Source organism: Ovis aries, chromosome 3 (assembly GCF_016772045.2).
Source record: "Ovis aries strain OAR_USU_Benz2616 breed Rambouillet chromosome 3, ARS-UI_Ramb_v3.0, whole genome shotgun sequence".
Classification (NCBI taxonomy): domain Eukaryota; kingdom Metazoa; phylum Chordata; class Mammalia; order Artiodactyla; family Bovidae; genus Ovis; species Ovis aries.
Window position 1 is genome coordinate 91,369,813 of NC_056056.1, and position 22,220 is coordinate 91,392,032.

The window sequence follows — 22,220 nt, forward strand, 5'->3', positions numbered from 1 at the left end:
AAAATTATACTGCACGTTATATGAATAGTATATATATTAATTCAAGAATAGGATATACATTAATTTATATACAATAAAGTACCAAAAAAGGCAATCTAATTGTAAACATTCCAGTAACTTAGCTCAATTAGAAAAGAAAATCAGACCTTTAGTCTGATAATGCCACATTATTTCTGTATAATTATGTTAGCTGCCTAGGTTACCAGTTAGGAAGACTTTTGCTGTAATGAAAAATGAGACCAAAGACAGTATTATTTTCTTCTTTACAACAGAAAAAAACCTCATACTATCAAAGAAAATATACCTTTACATTTTCCTTCCCTCGAAAGAGTATGAACCTACATCTTTTTATATTGCTACCAACAGGCACTTCTTTAACCTCCTCTCTAATTTATGATTCTTATTGCCTGGCAGGGAGCCACCAGTTTCTGAAGTAATAATGATAGTGCAATAAAGCGAAAAGACTCAGGATAATCTGAGAAGTCGATCTCTCCTGAGAAATGAAGGCCGCCATTCCTCCAATGACCAATTCTCTGACACCATTTGATGTTCTGTGGTTCTCACAGTTTAGGTTATTAAAAAATTAAGTGAGAACAGGCAAGACAAACATATTGCAAAGATGAAAAAGAAGATTAACTGATTCAAAAGACCACTAAGAAAGGAATATACTTCCTCTAGCCTAATTCTGAAGTTTTATGCAAACATCAGAGTTTATGCCATCTCTTTTAAGTGACACTGACAACCACTAGACAGATTCTGCTAAGAGAATGGAAGAAGTTACCAGGAAAAGGTTATTTTTAAAGTTTTTGATGAGAGAACTCATCATCTGATTTCTAGCAAAGTATAAACTTAAACCAAAGATTCATTCAAAAATTCAATTTTCTATGAAGATAAAATACTAACTTTATTATAACGCCAACAAATAAATCCTCTTCCTCTCAAATACATTATAGCATAAATTATAATGTATGTATCAAAGTGAAATAGTAGTAATCCATAAATCCAACAGTTCTAATTCTATGAATCTACTCTGCAGAGATTTCTACAGATCCCAAAAGATGTAAGAGGTTGTTACAAATTAGAAACAACCCAAATGTCCATGAAAAGATGGGTAAGTAAAATACAGCATCTATACACAATGCATAATCATAAATATTAAGAACAATATTAGCAATATGTATTTACTGAGAGTGAAGCTGTCTCCCACCTCAATACTGAGTGAAACTGGCATCCATTTGTATAATAGGTACAATGCTATACATTTAATAAAAACTCTACCTACAGCTATAAGATCTCAGATAGAGATGTCTGACAAGCCACTGTGACTAAATATTTGAGTGTAGGATTTGGTGGATACTTTTTCTTCATAGATTTATTTATAGCTTGTGCATATGTGTATTTAATCAGCATATATCATTTTTCTTAAAATGAACAAAATTATTTTTTAAAAGATCATAAAAGCCAAGGTTAAAAGAAATGAACAGTACCTTAAACGGTTGGTGTAGGTATCAACACAGGTCTTCATTTTGGCTAATAATGTACCAACGGAAGTTTGACACTCTGACTGTTCGTCTTCCTCTTCACCATTCTCTGTAGAAAGAGGCAACAACAGGGGCACCATGCACGTACAGGAAGCAATGGCCCGGAGCAATTCTAGCAGAGCTCGATAGAGTGGCACGTGTCTTGCCATGTCGAGAACTGTAAGAAGGAAGAGAGGAAAAGTATAAAGTGAGCACATGTGCAACGTAAAAGTTAAGCCCACAGCAATGTAGCTTGTACTTCAACCTTGAGATTGATTGGTAGGTTGGTAAACGGACTGAAGTAGATGTTTGGGAAGCATCAATGTATAGAATACAACAGGCACTTTTAGGGAACAACAACAACAAAATCGACATGGCACAGAGTTGGGAGATAGCAAGAAATGTAATTAAGCAATTTGCTACTTGTTTTTGGCTGTGCTGGGTCTCTTGCACTGTATGGGCTTCTTCCATTGTGGAACACAGGCTCAGTAGCTGCGGTGCTGGCGATCTCTAGCTGCAGTGCTCAGGCTTAGTGGCCCTATGGCATGTGGGATCTTAGCTCCCCAACCAGACTGAACTCGTGTCCGCTGTATTGGAAGGCAGATGCTTAACCACTGGATCACCAGGGAAGTCCCAAGTAACTACTCAGTTATATCACAGATAAAGATAATTAAACAGTCTAAATAATATATTAGGGCAGTAAGTACACTTATTAGTATGACATGAAAATATATTTTTCAAATTAAATTGAAAGGAAACTATTGTATCTTAGGTAAAACAGAATGATACAGCCACAGTTTATCAAAAGCAAAATTCAATATATCAACTTGTTAGGAAAAAAAGAAAGTTGACAGTGCTAGCTTTTACTTATCAGCTACAAACCAAATGAATTTTTTTCTTAAAACTACATGCATCTCATGCTCTAAGAACATGTATTGCTTTTAAAGCTTTTGTAAGCTGTTTTGTTAGGTTTTTTGGCTTCCTCCCAAGTGGAATTTCCTTTTGTGAATCATGTGAGTTAAGGACCTAACAACATTTTTCCAATAGCAGTTACTGAACAATCCGGTGGACAGGCTGGGAATATAGCAGTGAAGAATACAACCAAACATCCTTTCCTTCATGTAGCTTACATTCAAGGTAGAGAAGACCAAGTGAGTAAAATTTTTTTAGACATTACTTAGTACACGGAATGCTAAATGGAAGATTGAAACAGGGAAGGAGGATTAGGGAGTACAGGCTTGAGGGAGAAATTGTCTAACTGCCCACAGTAGTATACTGGGGTTAGATATGGGGAGGGATGAGGTCTCATCCAGGAATTCTGGACTTTGTCTGGCAAGGTATGTAAAGAGATGGCTTAAAAAATTAGTTCTGGTAATGTGAAGACAAACTGAGCTGTTCAGAGTTATGGAGGAGTAGGCCCTTATTTCACACCTTCCAATAATGATGCAGAGAACAGGTGTAAAAAGTATAACTGTTCATTCTTTCTTTACTTACTTGAAATGTTACTCTCCATCTTTAAACATCAAATTTGCATGTGCGTATGCTCAGTCACTCAGTCCTGTCCAACTCTTTGTGACCTCATGGACTGTGTAGCCCACTAGGCTCCTCTGTCCATGAGATTTTCTAGGCAAGAATACTAGGGTGGCTTACCATTTCCTTCTCTGGAGATCTTCCCAACCCAGGGATTGAACCTGCGACTCCTGTATCTTTTGCACTGGCAGGCAGATTCTTTAACACTAAGCCATATATTTGGTTATATTTAAAGCTTCTTTTTAAATTTATGTCCTAATGCTACTTCTTATTATAACTCTATACTATAAAATAGTACACTATAGTTTTCAGGAAATTCAAGTTAAAATCCAAAGTTATAAAAAACAAACCAAAGTTAACTGATGGGCATAAAACACAACATTAATATTTGTGAAGATATGAAAAGGCTAGACTTATGTAAACAGGTGGACATGCAAAGTTATAATGAATTTGATATTATTTTACATGCCCATATTCTATGAAAGATGCTTCCTTCTGCCTAGGCCTCACTTATGGAACAGAGAATCTGAACAGGTAATTCTCCAAAAATGATATATAAATGGCCAATAAACACACTGTCATTAGTCATCAGGGAAATGCAAATCAAAACCACCATGAGTTAATCTGCCATCTTATATGCACTAAGATCGCTGTAAAAGTAAAAAAACAACTTTAAAAAGTAAAGAAATAACTTATTACCATGTGAACCAGCACTTCCACTCCTAAAAACCCAAAGCAATTGAAAGGAGGAACGAAAATAGTACTTGTACACTTACGTTCACTAAAGCATTATTCACAATAGCCAAAAGGTACAAACAACTCAAATGTCTATCAAATGAGTAAACACTGAAGAACAAAGTCGAAGGACTGACAGAATCAGACTTCAAAACCTACTACAAAGCTACAATAATCAAGAGCATGTAGTACTGGTCAGAGACAAACAGATCAATGGAACAGAAACAGTAACAAAATGTGTACATGAAGGTTTGAAGCCGCTTTGTTTGTAACTTCCCCAAACTGGAAACTGCCGAGATGTTCATCAAAAGGTCACTGGATAAACAAACTGTTGTTTAACCATACAATGGAATATTATTCTGCAAAAAAAAAGAAATGAGCTACAAAATTAAGAAAAGACATGGAGGAAACTTAAATGCATACATACTGCTTAGTAAAAGAAGCCAATCTGAACAGGTTTATAGTGCATGGTTCCAACTAATGACATTCTGAAAACAGAAGACTATGGAGCCAGAAAAACGATCAGTGGTCACTAGAGGTTTCACTGGGGAGAGGGAGAGAGTGGGTGGAATGAATACATAGAACACACAGAATTTCTTAGGGCAGTGAAACTAATGATACTGTATGATACTGTAATGGTGACGCACACAATACTAGGCATTTGTCGAAACCCAGAACCGTATAACATGAAGAGTAAACTCTAATATACTGACTTCAGTGAAAAATACGTCACTGTTTGTTTATCAACAGTACCATGTGCAACACTAATATAGATTATCAGGTGGCTCAGTGGTAAAGAATCTGCCTGCCAAAGCTGGAGGCGCTGGTTCAATCCCTGGGTCGGGAAGATGCCCTGGAGAAAGAAATGGCAACCCACTCCAGTATTCTTGCTGGGAAAATCCACGGACAGAGGAGTCTGGCGGGCCACAAGTCCATGGGGTCACAAAGAGCCAGACACAACTGAGCACATATATACTCCACGCTAATACAAATTGTAAGTAACAGGACACTATGAGTGGAGGGGCAAGGAAATTTACCATCTGCTCAATTTTCTGCACTCAAAGCTCCTTTAAAAATCTTAGTCTACTGATTAATTTTTTGAAACATTAGTCTAACAATTTAAAAATAAACTATCTAAAATTAAAGTATTTTACATAAAATTATACAACAATATAAGTAATCCAAGACACACTGATGTTTTTTTTAAATGAACGGTTATAAAGTTATCAAGAACAACAAAAAAAATCCCACAAAATGAGCTACTTCTCCATTAGCCGAATGAAGCTGAAGACAGCCTACATGCTAAAACTCAATACAGAAGACAGTAGGGAAAAGAAACGGACAAACATGAATATAGATAATTTTTTAAAACTTTAAAATCTGGAAATAAACGGCCACAGAGAAAATAAGACAGCTCTTGTAAGTTAAGTGAAACATGATACTTCCTTTTATGTATTGGTATTTATTTCATTCAACTAAGTAGATTCCAAGTAGGAATCTTAAATTACTGAAAGCTGAGATAGTCTCTTCATACCAAGGAGGGATAGAAGCAAAAGCTGTGGAAGCAAGGTAACAGGCAGTGGATAATGAGATTGAGAATAGTAAAGCCAAGTGAGACATACATTTATGGGCCTGATTTACAAAGAACATAAAATAAATTTCAGAACTATGTCATTTCTTATGACAAATTTTCAGCTTAAAAAATGAAGCTTTTATATATTTCCACATTCTTGACAACAGTTACTTAAACAAGTGTTCTAATTTTAATATCAAATTCCACCTGGATATTAATGCATCCAGCAATCCATGCTATGTCTAGAACCTGAAAAACGGTTATTTGTATCTGATTTACATTATTCATGTTTTCCTTTTAAGATTTATTTCTGAATATCTCCAGGAAAGGGAATCTGAAAAACTAAGGGAGAGCTAATTTTTGCTCTCTTTTTAAGACAGGCACTTTTAAACTAACATGTCTGGGTGGTCAGCAAACAACAGGAGTCAATAAACGTAACAGTCTCTAATGATAAAATACAGATGAGTACAAAATACACCAAGTGTTTCAATCCTGAATTCCATAATTCTCTATTTTGCCACACAGAGCTTCATTAGAAAACCCTGAGGTGTCCTTTCACACAGTACACGCCATCATTACTCCAGGACTAAATGTCACTAGCCTGACAAAGAAGAGCAGCACCACAACACTGTTACACAATGCCACGCCTGCAAATGGCTTACAGCAACTTCTTCACTCAGCACGTGCCAAGTGCATATTTCAATCTACTGCTTACCCCCAAGCAAAAACTCACTATCCTTCAGATCCTCAGATGTACCTGTTGGCTGAATTATGCAATGCTTGAAATATACCTTGGAATTTACCATCAACAACTACAGATACAGGTGTGTGACACTGCTATATAATTATTTCAATTAGAGAAATGTTCTGCTTTGAAAGGAATAACCAGTACTGGGTAAAAGAATAAAATTCTCATTTTCTTATATGAAAAAACATTTCAGGGGGGGAAATGATATTTAAATTGCTGGAAAGAAACAGAATAGGGTAAAGGCTGGTGAGAAGAAATTTGTAAGACACAATCATAGAGATTAGTCATTTTTTCATGAAACACACAATTCAGCACGTATAAAAGCCGAAAATAATTCTAAGAAAAAGTGGAAAACACTTACTGCTTGGCTTATTACTGGCAGAAGCTATCAATTCAAACCAAAAAGTTTCAGTGACATTTTCCATGGATTGCTTCAGTCTATGGGGTTGTGGAGTCAGACACGACTGAGCGACTTCCCTTTCACTTTTTACTTTCATGCACTGGGGAAGGAAATGGCAACCCACTCCAGTGTTCTTGCCTGGAGAATCCCATGGATGGAGGAGCCTGGTGGGCTGCAGTCCATGGGGTTGCTAAGAGTTGGACACGACTGAGCGACTTCACTTTCACTTTTCACTTTCATGCATTGGAGAAGGAAATGGCAACTCACTCCAGTGTTCTTGCCTGGAGAATCCCAGGGACAGGGGAGCCTGGTGGGCTGCTGTCTATGGGGTCGCACGGAGTCGGACACAACTGACGCAACTTAGCAGTAGCAGCAGCAACTAATAGAAAAGACCCACTCCTTCCAGAGAACTGAAAACATTTGCCACCTTCAATCAGGAAGTTTGTCAGCTTATTGGTCACTTCTTTATCTCTGAGTGTAAACAGAAGTTATACATCACTTTGTGGACTAAAGTAGGATATCTGAGAATACTTCATTCCTGACGCAATGGAGGACAACGAACACTTCTCTTAATTATTTTTTAAATTCAGATATTTATAGTAAATGTTACAGTAACTATAAACAGACTATAACCTTTAAAACTTGTGAATCACTCTTTCGTACACCTGTAATTTATATATTATACATCAACTATACTTTAAAAAATAACTCAGACATTTAGTAACTTCAGTATTTAGGCTAAAATATGTGGTGATTATCCATTTTAGACATAAACTGCTAGTCATGTTAAATATATCAATTAGGTATGCATATCCCATTAAATATACATAGAAGACTTAAAAAATATATTTATAGCTACTAAATATAGAGCCAGAACACATAAATGGTGGGACCTAATATGTACCTTTTTATTATATTTTCTATTATTCTATCCAACTGTTAAAATGATAAAACATTCTTTGAAGTTCGACTAAAATGCATTTATTTTCTATCATTTTCCGCCACCTTCAACTGAGTAAAAGAGAAGTGCAGACTGAAAAATTATGCAACAAACACAAGTATAAGAAATTTATTTCCTATTTCACTATAGGAAGATACTCCTATTTCACTATTCAAAGATATCTTTCTTGGGGATTTGTTTCACAATTTTTGTTTCCCTCTACACCAAGAGATTTTCTGAGAAAATAGGTACTCCTGTCATAATTAGAACAAAAGATGTAAAGAAACAAGAGGAAGAAGAAAAAGAAGAATCTGTCTTGACCATGTTAGGATTATCGGGAAAGTACTTAGAAAGTGAAAGTCACTTAGCTGGGTCCAACTCTTTGTGACACACGGACTATAGCCTGACAGGCTCCTCTATCCATGGGATTCTCCAGGCAAGAACACTGAATGGGTTGCCATTCCCTACTCCAGGATATCTTCCTGACCTGGGGATCAAACCGACGCAATAGCACTTAACCTCTTGGTAATTGCTTTTGTGTGAATCTTTATCACACTCTGACAAGTCTCTTTCATGGGTTATATCCAAGAAAGAAGACAGCTTAAAAAAACTGTTTTTAAGGATAACCTTTAAAAGAATATTTCCAGAAAATTATAACATTCCACGGCAAGTGCCTGGCCCGTAGGGCAGCACCCTGGGTAAGTGCCTTACTCCAGGCACAGCAGTGACTGTATGGACAATAAAGATTTATTTCTGGATCAGAAAACACACAAGACACAGTAATTGACACAAACCAATGACGCAGCAGACATTTTTCTAAAACCACATATCCAATATCATTTTCATCCAAATTGCTTTTACATTTATGTTTACTTTAAGTTTCTAATAATCTACCTAATACAGGAAAGGGAAATTTTTTTCTACATGGGAAAAATATATAGCAAAATATATAGGAAAATAAAGTTTTATTCAGCATCAATAAATGCTGAACATTTCAACATCACTGTCTTCCTTTGGATTTACATTGAAAATCTCAAAAGAAATGCTTTATATTAATCCATTAGTAGGTAAGCAGTAAGATCACAGAGAAAATAAATACTAACTACCTAAAAGAACAACTTGTTTTTTTCTGATGTTTTTCAGCATATGCTGGTATTATTTCTCTGATCAACTTCAGAAATACAAAATAAGAGGCTCACCTAAAGCATAAAAACCTCAAAACAATCTAAGAATGTAACATTTGTTTATGGAATGTTCATTTGAGTAGACACAAAAACTAATGTGAGAATTAAAAAATAAATTATTCAAATATTTAATTACGTTATCTTTAAATTATTTTTCTGTAAAATAAAAACCCTTTCAAGTGACTGAATACTAAAACTTAATCCACCAGTTCAGTTCAGTTCAGTTGCTCAGTCATGTCCGACTCTTTGTGACCCCATGAATCGCAGCATGCCAGGCTTCCCTGTCCATCACCAACTCCTGGAGTTCACTCAGACTCGCGTCCATAGAGTCAGTGATACTCTCCAGCCATCTCATCCTCTGTCGTCCGCTTCTTCTCCTGCCCCCAATCCCTCCCAGCATCAAAGTCTTTTCCAATGAGTCAACTCTTCATATGAGGTGGCCAAAGTACTGGAGTTTCAGCTTTAGCATCATTCCTTCTAAAGAAATCCCAGGGTTGATCTCCTTCAGAATGGACTGGTTGGATCTCCATAACTACGTGCAATCAATATCCCTACAAGTAACATAACTAGCATGCATATATCTTAAAAATAGTTACAGTTTCAACTGTAGACTTATTCCTATGTAATTTTTTGTATTCTTGCCTGGGAAATCCCATGGACACAGGAGTCTGGCAGGCTGCAGTCCATGGGGTCACAAAAGAGCTGGACTAAACAAAATACAACAAACTTAGTAATAATTTTTGGATTTAAAGAATGTGGTCATATTTAACACATTTGCATAGCAACAAAATTAACTTATTCTCTCATAGAATTAATTTAAATACTGAATTTTAGAGGAAATAACCTAAGATAAGATACAGTAACTTTTAATCCAGTGTGAGGAAAATCAGACAGTATAACAAAGTCTTCTGTAATGGGTTTTGTCCCATTACACCTAGTTACAGAACTACCAAACAAATAAAATGAAAATGATGGAATTTTAAAACTGGCACATACCATGCCTCAGCCAAAGAACCAGCCAAATAAGCAGATACTTTATAATCCTCCCAATTTAAAAAGGTCTATGCCTCTTCTCATTCTGACCTTCCTCTAACACGTCAGGTCTACGCATTTTTCTGTTTCATACTGATAAAATCTATTTACAACATTTTTAAACTTTGAAAATTTGTGAGTTTAGTAATAACGGCCATATTACGGCTAAACACTTACACTTGGGCAACTGAATACATTTCTCTTGATTTCATTTGCCCATTCCTCTTATGACATTAAGAAACAAGCACAAAAAAGGCAAAGATTTTGTAACACTTGATAACATTCCTGGAATGTTCTACTATATTCTACTATGTTCTACTATATTAGTGGCAAGTGATTTAATGTGATCAGTGGTGCTGTTTTCTAAAAACAGGAACATCTCATTTTCCAAAATGGGAATGAGAAAGATGAGGGTGAGGGACTCTAACATTTCACCTGCTATTTCTCATTTTCACACTGTAAAGTATTTATTTAACTTATACGCAAAATACATTATGAGAAACGCTGGACTGGATGAAGCACAAGCTGGAATCAAGATCACAGGGAGAAATATCAATAACCTCAAATATGCAGATGGCACCACCCTTATGGCAGAAACTGAAGAACAGAACTAAAGAGCTTCTTGATGGAAGTGAAAGAGGAGAGTGAAAAGGCTGGCTTAAAGCTCAACATCCAGAAAACAAAGATCATGGCATCTGGTCCCATCACTTCACGGCACACAGATGGAGAAACAATGGAAACAGTGACAGACTTTATTTTTGGGGGGCTCCAAAATCACCACATGGTGACTGCAGCCATGACACTTGTTCCTTGGAAGAGAACCTATGATCAACCTAGACAGCGTATTAAAAAGCAGAGACATTACTTTGTCAACAAAGGTCTGTCTCATCAAAGCTTCGGTTTTCCAGTAGTCATGTAAGGATGTGAGTTGGACTATAAAGAAAGCAGAGCGCTGAAGAACTGATGCTTTTGAATTGTGGTGTTGGAGAAGACTCTTGAGAGTCCCTTGAATTGCAAGGAGATCTAACCAGTAGGAAATCAGTCCTGAATAGTCACTGGAAGGACTGATGGTGAAGCTGAAACTCCAATCCTTTAGCCACCTGATGCAAAGAACTGACTCATTTGAAAAAGACCCTGATGCTGGGAATGATTGAAGGCGGGAGAAGGGGATGACAGAGGATGAAACGGTTGGATGGCATCACCGACTCAATGGACATGAATTTGAGTAAGCTCCGGAGTTGATGATGGACAGGGAAGCCTGGCGTGCTGCAGTCCATGGGGTCACAGACAGACAGGACTGAGCGACTGAACTGAACTGAGCTGAGCTCAATTCCTGGCAATGAAACGAGACCGCCATCTAGTGGCCAGTGGGGTAACTGACGGCTTACTCAAAAGCATGCATAACAGCAGCTGGAGGAAAAATGGTCCTTGTGTATCATAGTTTACAAGCAATTTTCAAAATAACATGTCTACAACAAAAGGAAGTCAGAATGTGGGGAGGAGAAACTAAAATGAACACATATTTCATATGAGGATCTTCCTATCTAGTAAAAAAAATCTCATAAAAATAAGCACTTTCTCTGTTTAGAGGCTTTTATCATTCTTTTAAAAAATGATACTAGAGATAAAAGAGTCTAATACAAAGATATAAATCACTTTTTGTTTCAGTTACCTACTAAGCTGTGGCTTCAAATTTACTGTTTTATAATTTTTCTAACAACTATTTTATAGATTCAGCTTTTTGAATTAAGTTCTTTGAAGATAAAATCTGCACAAATTCGACTTAAAAAGTTATTAAATCTGTTACATATAGTTGACCAGCACAAGGTTGGTACTGAGCATTGTTAGCCTCTCCCTCATTCACTTCCTGTGTTTTGAGCACCCTTTTGTTTCTTTGGTGGAGGGGAAAGGGGGCTCCTAAAAAGCAATTAAGTAGTCAAAGCAACATCTCAAAGGCTAAGAGGGAACATAAAGTGCTATGTTTTGAAGAGAAAATAAAAATCTTAGATCATTTGAAAAGTGGTATGTCACCTGCCAGAGTGAACTGATAAGGTTGATAAGAATACATCAAACATTCACAGAATAAAGCAGAAGGGTTTTGGGTTTCGTGGAGGGTCCTGGAAGCAATCTCCAAGGGCTAACTATAGCTCAGTGTGGCTCTCGAAAGAGCCTATTACATTAGGTTTGTGTTTTTGTATACTATATGACAGCAACATAAGCAAGCCATTTCTTGAATACAGTGCCTTACACAAAGTTATTAGCACTGCTCTCACACTTAAAAAACAACTTGCTGGATACACTATAAAATAGTCTATAAAATGTCATCATATCATGAAAGACAAAAAAAGATCCTATATTGGATACTCTTCCTTATCCCAAATCTCCAAATGGTCAAAAATAATATTCTACAGACCAATGACAAAATTGGAAAATGGACTTTAGACTAATTTTATAAAATAAAAATTTTACTAACTTCCAAGAAGTTTATTTGTTTAGATACTAAAATGTCACTTTAAAAATTAATATTTTAACCAAAATTGGTAATTTACATAAGCAGTGAAGCTATATTTCCCTGAAATAAATAATTCTTATTTAGAATATTATAAATGGGCATACTAAAATATACCTTGCTTGTCAAAACTACGGATCAGAATGTTCAAACTACGGAACAATTGCACTCATCTCATAGGCTAGCAAAGTAATGCTCAAAATTCTCCAAGCCAGGGTTCAATAATACAGGAACCAAGAACTTCCAGATATTCAAGCTGGATTTACAAAAGGCAGAGGAACCAGAGATCAAATTGCCAACGTCCACTGGATCATCAAAAAAGCAAGAGAGTTCCAGAAAAACATCTACTTCTGCTTTATTGACTACGCCAAAGCATTTGATTGCGTGGACCACAACAAACTGTGGAAAATTTTTAGAGATGGGAATACCAGACCATCTGACCTGCCTCCTGAGAAATCATGCAGGTCAAGAAGCAACAGTTAGAACTGGATGTGGAACAACAGACTGGTTCCAAATCAGGAAAGGAGTACGTAAAGGCTGCATACTGTCACCCTGCTTACTGAACTTATATGCAGAATACATCATGAGAAATGCTGGGCTAGATGAAGCACAAGCTGGAATCAAGATTGCAGGGTGAAATATCAGTAACCTCAGATATGCAGATGACACCACCCTTATGGCAGAAAGTGAAGAACTAAAGAGCCTCTTGATGAAAGTGAAAGAGGACAGTGAAAAAGCTGGCTTAAAACTCAACATTCAGAAAACTAAGATCATGGCATCCAGTCCAATCACTTCATGGCAAATAGATGGGGCAACAATGGAAACAGTGACAGACTTTATTTTGGGAGGGCGCCAAAATCACTGTAGATGGTGACTACAGCCATGAAATTATAAGATGCTTCCTCCTTAGAAGAAAATGTAAGATCAACCTAGACAGAATATTAGAAAGCAGAGATATTACTTTGCCAACAAAGGTCCGTCTAGTCAAAGCTATGGTTTTTCCAGTAGTCATGTATGGATGTAAGAGTTGGACTATAAAGAAAGCTGAGCGCCAAAGAAGTGATGCTTTTGAACTGTGGTGTTGGAGAATATTCTTGAGAGTCCCTTGGACTGCAAGGAGAACCAACCAGTCCATCCTAAAAGAAATCAATGCTGAAGCTGCACCTCCAATCCTTTGGCCACCTGATGCAAAGAACTGACTCATTGGAAAAGACCTTGAGGCTGGGAAAGGTGGGAAGGTGGGAGGAAAAGGGGACGACAGAGGATTAGATGGTTGTATGGCATCACTGACTCGATGGACATGAGTTTGAGCTCTGGGAGTTGGTAATGGACAAGGAAGCCTGGTGTGCTGCAGTCCGTGGAGTTGCAAAGAGTCGGACAGGACTCAGCAACGGAACTGAACTGATGGATCAGAATATATCCCAACTCCAAAAAATGTTCTTTGATTACTAAAAACATAATTTAAGAGGTGTTCTGACAATTATCTGATGACATACTTTACTTAGTTCATTATATTTATCTTAAAATCTAATTTCAAAATTATTTTTGCAACCACATTCAAGTATAAATCTATCAATTAAAATTATACCACTGGACACAGTACCAGATTCAAGCATATATCTAAATTTCTTTACTCTGGGAAAATAATCACAAAGGAAAGTCAAACATTAAATTTCTAAAATAGTTACAAGACAGAGTATTTAATTCACTATAATTCCATATATTTACCAGAATCAAAGCTTATTTATTAAAATACACACTTACCAGTAAGTACACCTACTTGAATAGATTATTTTAAACAATAAAAGTAATACCAGATTTCTCTTTTGACTCTAAACCATAAAGATTAAAGCCCAGTGTTACAGAAAGACTGAGTTTCAGAACAAGACAAAATTAAAAATTTCTGAGAGGTCACACAGTTTGAAAGTGAAAGGATTAATATTTTAACAATGTGGAAGGAGACAAAGAGAAACCTTATCTTACTCTGTTCAGTTTTCCTAAATGATTTACTATTAAATTTTGGCACCGATATGAATGAAGTACTTAAGTGTTTACAGTGCTGAATGTAAAATGCCAAAAAATATATTGTACATTTGATATCTATTTTTTCAAGAGACAAATCTAATGTATCAAACAGCTCAATCTAAAAACACCAATTCAATATAACACCAACATTTTTATAAGAAGTTGAGGTAGGCTGGGAAATGGTGTTTGTTTTTTAATTTTTGCTGCACCAGGAGCTTTGTAGGATCTTAGTTCCCCTACCAGGGATCGAACCCATACTCTTCGCATTGGGATGTGCAGGGTTTAACCACTGGACTGCCAGGGAAGTCCCAGAAATAGTGTGTTTGGAAGCACAATAATTTTTTCAAGGTGAAGAATAGCGGCAGTAATCCCTTCTCAAACATAAGTACATTTTCCATCCATCTAATCTCATTTAAACTGCTACCAAGCATCAAAACAGACTGTAAGATTCATTCCCATTGCTTTCCTTACCTATTCTTCCTTAATAATCTAACTGAATGTGTGTCTATTTTCATGACTAAGAATATGAATAAAAGCAAATACAAGAAGAAGAGCAGATAGTTTAAAAAAGTGAATAAACATACATTTTGGTTAAAATAAGGAGATGCCAACTGCTTATTTTTCTTGGCAATACCTATATGTCACTGAGAGTCTACATAAAACATAAACTTTCTATTCTACTTAAGAAAAGGATACATTTCTGGAAGATAATTCCACAACCAAAGAAATAAAAAAGCAATTTCAGTTGATCATCAATTGAATACTGCAAAGTATCTACCTAAGGTACTTTCATAATTGAACTTGTAAAAACTAATACTCATTGTCAAGTATCTACAAACTTGTATAGTTTATCCGTCTGCCTTTCTTCAAAAAACTATGGTCTGCAATTCTAATGTTTAAGAAAAACATTAAAAACACACAGAATTTCAGTTAACCATGTTTGGATCACAGTATTGTCACGAAGCTGTTACCCTTTACCCTATCATTTTCAATTACAGGTGACAATGATAAATAAGTAAACAAAAGTACTCATCCACTAAGATACTGTAAAGGACCAGTTACAACGTGATTTACCTGAATCATTTCGTAGATAAGATGACATGGCAGGGATGAGGCAGGACTGACTGAGAAGCTCTAGAAGTACAGAAGGAAGGGCATTACTGTTCTGTCCTCTGCTCTCGTGAGATGACTGAGCTTCTCCATTTACAGCACCACTTGCAGGATTTATATAACTTGCAAGAACCTAAAAATAAAAATCCTTGGATTTAAAACTGAGTTTTAGCTTCACAAACTTAAAATCCCATATTTTATGTTAGATGTTCAATGTGAATATGAAGAGTATATACTTTCAACTCAATCAATGCTTCATAATACAGGTATTAAAAATGAGACTTTTTTTCCTTTACATTTTCAAAAGAGGATATGTTTCTCATGGTGATGTACAATGCTATGATCAGACACACAGAAGCAATCCACCTAAGAACATGAACTTAAAAGCTTAGTTGCAACTTGCAAGAACGCTGGAGTAGGTTGCCTTTCCTTCTCCAATGCATGAAAGTGGAAAGTGAAAGTGAAGTCGTGTCCAACTCTTCGCGACCCCATGTACAGTAGCCTACCAGGCTCCTCCGTCCATGGATTTTCCAGGCAAAAGTACTGGAGTGGGTTGCCATTTCCTTCTCGGATTTATTTATTTTACTGGGTAGGTTTAATTTATAGTTGAGGGTGATGGAATCTTAGAAGTCTATATGAGAATAAGCTTATTCTAGAACTGCAAAAATAATGCTCAAAGATTTAACTGATGCTCAGAAAAATAAAACACAAAACCCTAAGTTTAGTCAAGTAGTTGATACAGGAACAAAAGCTAATCCTTACAAACCTACTTTTCTCATTTCTGCATTAAAAACTTTATAAACTAGTTCACCTTCCCTAATTCTAGAAAATGCAACACAATGTGAGAAACAAAGGTATAAATAGATTTTGTTTTAAAAAGAGAGAGTCCAAATATAGTAGTTTAGATGAGAAGCTGACAAGAAGAAAGCAGATATATTACATTCCTATTATTGGACAACTTCACCTTTGTCACTTTCCTCTCAGTGAACGGCTAAGAGAGAAGAATTTAGAGTTGCAAGCACTAAAGAGCAATCTTTATCTAGTATATTAAATGTACTGAGGGCAGGGAGAATGTTTTTTCATTTTAAAAATGAACTTCATTTTTCATTAAAATAAATGAAATGAAATTCATGAAAAAGTTCATAAAAAAATGAACTTTTATTTTTCATCCTCAGTAGCTGAGGGTAAGGCCAATAAAACTTAAAAATCAACACAGACACACACAAAAAGATGAACTATTATCATTGAGAATATCAACTTTACAAACATACCTGCAGGAGACAGGTAACATGCTCCTCTTCCAGCCTCTGCTTGGTTAAGGCTTGCTCCACATCCCATCCAGAAGCTGTAGAACCTGTTCCAAACCCAGTCCCTTTGGCCCAATAGAGCTGCTGTTCTTCTGTTGACGTAGGGTTATGAGAGCTTGATACCTGTGGCTTATAACAAAAAGAAAAGAATTTTTACTATTTGCTTTTATTAATCCTCAAATTACCAGTAGAAATTTAAATAGTTTAGCTGCTATGGAAAATAGTTTGGCAATTCCTTAAAAAACTAAGCAAAGAATTACAATAAGACCCAGCAATTCCACTCCTAGGTATATATATCCAAAGGGAGAAATAAAAAGCAAACTGATATTCAAATATATTACACTAATGTTCATAGTTAGACCATTCACAACAGTCAAAAAGTCAGCCCCAAAGCCCATCAATGGTTATATGGATAAACAAACTATGGCATATATATACAATGGAATATTATTCAGCCATAACAAATAACTAAGTACTGATTCATGCTACGTGGATGAGTCTCAAAAATATGCTAATTCAAAGCAGACAGACAATGTTACAAAGGTAACATATTGTATGATTCCATTTTTATGAAATATCCAGAGTACTTAGGGCGCAATGCAAAGTGGTAGTTATCAAGGTTAGGGGGAGGGAAAAATGGGGGGCAAATGCTTATATTTAAGAATAAATACAAGAAATTTTTATCAGCATTTAAAACAATCTATCAGGAATAGGTTGAGTAAAGCATCTAAGGGCCTAAAGAGTCAATGACTCAAAGGTAAGCAGAGGAAGCAGAGAAAGGACTAGAGAGACAGGAGCCAGATCATCTAGGGCTCTTCAATGGTCGTTGTGTGTCTTCAATCACAGCAAGAAAGTCTGCTGCTATTTCTAGAAGGAGTACTTCTCAATTTCTTTTTTGTTCAGAATATGATGTGCAGAAAAATTTCTTTTGGGGATAGAGGACATATTAAAAACGTGAATGTTGTAGAGAAATCAAAAAAAAAAAAGACTGAGAACCACTGGTTTATTAATATAACCTCAAACTCAGTAAAGGTCAATTCTTATTATGATTACTGTTGACTATAAAATTAATTCTGTAATAAGAATCCTCCTTGAAAGAATTTTCATTAAAATATTTGCATTTAAGTATTAATTTCAGGGTACTTTACAAGTATTTTAATAGGAACATTTTAAGAAAGAACATTATATACAAACAATACTTTCATAAATTGATCTGGAGAGCTGGATGAACCTATGACTGAATAATTTCATCTTTCACATTTTATAAAATAAACTGTTACCACTAGAATAATTAGGGTTATTGAAAAAAACAGCTATTTATTTTTTAAAAAAACATTTCTAAATGTAAAGTATAACATATTTACAGAAAGAAAACAAAACAAGTATGTAAAGCTTAATGAACTGAAAACAACTTAACCATTCAGATCAAGAATCAAACCACTGCAAGCAAGAAATTGCCCTTGCTCCCTCACCCCCTCATTCCTCTACAAAACTAATTATAATCCTGATCTTTCTACTCATGACTTCCATTCTTTTCTTTATAACTTTACCACATAAACATGAAACTCTACTTACTATAACTTTTTTTATTTTTAACATTATGTAAGTGGAATCATGATGCATATATTCCTTTACATCCAGCTTGTTAGCTGTGATTATAAAACTCATCAGCTCTATTATATGTAGTTGGCTATAGCTGTTTACTTTCATTACCTTCTAGTATTCTATTACATAATAGACTATAGCTTATTTGCCCACTCCACTGTTTTTTACATTACTTATTGTATTAAATTCTGTTGTCTTTACATTATTACAAGTATGGTGGGACAAGTTTGAAATCTTACACACTGTGATTGACGTGTACTCAGTATTAAAGGTTTTCACTTGTACTTCTCTGGTAACTAAAGCAATAGATCACCCTTTCACATTTATTGAATATTTAGTTTGCCTATTCTGGTGAAGTACCCATTCAAGCTTTTCATCTGGTATTTTCTATCTCATTGTCAGCTTTTTCCTTTGGGAAACATTTTTAATAATTACATTTAATTATTTTTAATTGAAGGATAATTACTTTACAATATTGTGTTGGTTTCTGTCAAACATCAATATGAATCAGCCATAGGTGTACATATGTCCCCTCCCTCTTAAACCTCTCTCCCACCTCCTTCCCCACCCCACTCTTCTAGGTTGTTACAGAAAATTGGTTTGAGTTCCTTTTGGAAATTTTGGAAGCTCTTTGAATATTCTGGATATAAGTCCTTTATCAGATATATACAAATATAGCCCCCCATTCTGTGGCTTGCCCTTTTACTCTCTTAAATTCTGGGACAGATCGATCATAAAGGTATCTCTTACTTTTTTTGGTAAAACAGTATTGTTGTATGTTGAACATACTATATACATTTAGATTCACCATGCAGTTAGAATCAACGTTTGCATTTAGAGCACAGTAGGGTCTAAAGATTTGTTTTTGTTCCATATGAATATAACTGACCCTATCACCATTTTGTTCCAGAGTCACCTCTGTCATAATATCAGAAAACTCTATACATGTAGATGTCTCTATTGTCTGCTGGGCTTCAATCTAACCTTCTATGTAAATATCATAGCTTAACAGTTTCAAAATATGAGACTACTAGATACATTGTTCTTATTTGAAAATGTTCTGGCTATCCTTGACCCTTTGAGTTTCTGAATGAATTTTACAATCAGCTTGTCAATTTCCTCCAAAATAAACCTGGAGTTCCATCAAACTTAAGAATCAATTTGGTGGGACTTCCCTGGTCCAGTGGTTAAGACTCCATGCTCCCAATGCAGGGGCGATGGGTCCTATCTCTAGTCAGGGAACTAAGATCCCACATGCTGCAAACTGAGAAAAAAAAAAAAAGAAAAGAAAAAGAATCAATTTGGGAAGAAATACTAATGAAATGTTGTATTTTCTACTTCATGAGAGGTAAACATGGACAGAGACTTCAGTTTATTAAAGTCTAATTAATAAGCATCTTTACAAAATTTTATATATTTTATGATGAGAGGTCTTACATATATTTTCATATTTATTTCTAGCATCTATTTGATGCTATTCTAAAGGACATCTTTAAAAAGCTCTTTTTATGTTTGTTGCTGGTATTCAGAAATGACTTATTTTTATACATTGAAACTGGAAATTATATCCTCATTAAACTCACTTATGCCATTATTTATTTTTGGAATTTCTATAAATACAATCAAATCATCTCAAAACAATCAAGGTCAATTTTTCTTTTTTTCTTATTTTTCTTGTCTTACACTGACTAGAACCTTACTGTACTGACTAGAACCTTCAAAAAGGAAAAGGGATCACAGTATAAATTCAGTGTATCCTGGTAAACGGAAAAGATTTTTAAGCTATAACATCTTTTTTGTTTAAGTAGATGGATTAACTTAAGGCTTTCTGAAAGAGCCTAAGAAAGAATAGAACAATTCATTTTATCCTCTTTTAAATAATCTTTTTGTTTATTTGTTTTGGGGGCAAAAAAAAAAAAAAAATCAAAACCAAAAAAAACAAACTGCGGCCCCCAGCCTCTGAAATACTAATTACTTCAGAAAAAACTATGCCTGTACTCCATGAATCTAACAATTTTTCATGATCTAAAGAATTAAAACTGAACCAACCTCTGTCTGATTGAGGCTAGAGTTTGGAACTCGTGGTGCATGGTGGCTCAGAGCAGACAGACAGACAAGAATGAGGTGGAGTGCCCCAATTTCCAAAGCCATCCTCCGGAGAAGCACACCATCATCAGTTGTCAAAGGCGTAGTGCTAAACAAGCTACGAAGGACATGGAAAGGAAGGGTTGGGAGCACATTGGCTGATGGAGATTGCAAGATGTGACCTAGATTAAAAGAAGAGAACTCAAAATTAAAAAATATTTAAAACCACAATAATAAACAACACAGAAGCTCACAAATTTATAATGACAATATAAAATTTTATATTTATTAAAAAGCCACAAAAAATACCATAAGTGAAATTAAATACTTAATATTTAATAACAGTGTCCAAAAAGACATCAAATATATAAACTCCAAAAGAAAGTTGAAATATAGATACTTGTTATAGACTGTCAAAATTATTATAATCTAAAAATTTAAACCAAAAACTAAGAACTAAAAACACAGCATTAAAACTTCCTTAGAAGAGTATGAAAGTCTTGCTCTGGAAGTAGTTTCAACCATGAGTGCAAGAGTCAAACAATTTTGTTTTGTTTGCAATGAAGTTTTCTACTATGTTCTAGCTACAGAGTGTTAAATGTAAAACAAATAAACAAAAAACACTTCTATATGAATGGCAGATGAAACAACCACTGCAAAAAGATATATCAAAATTACGCTTTTTAATAGACATTACTGTTTATTCTCTAGAAATAGTTTGAAATGGCCTAAAGACAATTCTTTTCCTTTTCAGTTTAGGGTTATATCGACTGTCTCATAGAAAGACTCCTAAATTACCATGGTTCTTACACTCTAGCTACGTAAAAAAATTAGCTCAAGCAATTAGAAATTTCTATTAAAATAAGTATACATAATTTATATCTGAAAATAAACTAGGATGTATTTAGTATATAGACACTGTAATTTAATAATAGTTATGAACACATTTAAAATTATGTCAACATTTTTGAAGAATTCCATCAACGTGAAAACACACACAAAAAAGTACATACACAATACTTGGTAGCTTCCAAGTTAAAGGATTCATGAATAAATTCATATAATTTTATTGGATTATATGTACTTTGTTGTACAGGGTTTAACACTGCATACTCTCTAAACAGTATGTGAAAGACATCACCTCTAATCAAAACCACGTGATTTTAAAATAACATGAAAAAAAATTCTGATTCTCAAATGTATTGGTCATTCCCTGAAGAACTAGAGGTAAACCAAAGGAAAAAAAACGTGCCAGGCTACCACCCTATGATTTTTCTTTGTTTCCTTCTATTAACAAAACTGTCAGCCCAATGGAAATAACCATCATAGCTTTCTGTTATTATTCTCTCTAATATCATTATATTATAAAATACATTATTATTTTATTTTCTTCATTCTGTTCTCCTTCATCTAAATACTGTTACCAGATTCACAGAAAAATTCTTTAAAGATTCTCATCACATCACTACATCACTTAACATATTTTAATATATCTTAATTGTTATTCACAATAAAATCTGAAGGTCTTAAGAAGCTTTTCCATGAAATGTTATCAATAACAGCTTTTTAAATGAGTTCTCTGTGCTGCTTCATGCAAATTTCATCTGCCCTCTCATATAACATGAGCACATTAACACCGCTCAAAGCAGTCTTTCTTTCTGAAATAACCATTCTCAGTCTACAACTGATGATTTCCTTCAAGAGCCCACTAAAACCTATAAGGCTATTTTATTCATAACAAAATAATCTCACACTTGTAAGTCTCCATAATACTGTACTTCTCTCAAGGCTTTTTATAACTTGTTAAGTCTATATGTGTATAGACATTCCTCATTGCTATTACTGTAGCAATTAGCTACTTGATGGCAGGATATAAATATTTTCTTCATCTTTAAATGCCTCCAAAGATGAGCAGCA

General features: G+C 35.0%; 1 protein-coding gene across 22 annotated transcripts in view; it reads right to left on the reverse strand.

Moving 5' to 3' along the window:
* The window catches only part of BIRC6 (baculoviral IAP repeat containing 6), a 210,554-nt gene that overhangs the window by 41,717 nt on the left and 146,617 nt on the right, over positions 1–22,220 (reverse strand). For all 22 annotated transcript variants that reach the window (XR_006059232.1, XM_060412314.1, XM_060412311.1 and 19 more), the window contains 4 exons: positions 20,268–20,485; positions 16,578–16,742; positions 15,271–15,439; positions 1,488–1,698 (listed from right to left, as the gene is read on the reverse strand). Coding sequence is in view for 21 of the 22 variants with exons in the window: in XM_060412314.1 (XP_060268297.1) it covers positions 1,488–1,698; positions 15,271–15,439; positions 16,578–16,742; positions 20,268–20,485 (763 nt within the window). In the remaining variant the exon portion in view is untranslated. The remainder of the gene's footprint in view (positions 1–1,487; positions 1,699–15,270; positions 15,440–16,577; positions 16,743–20,267; positions 20,486–22,220) is intronic.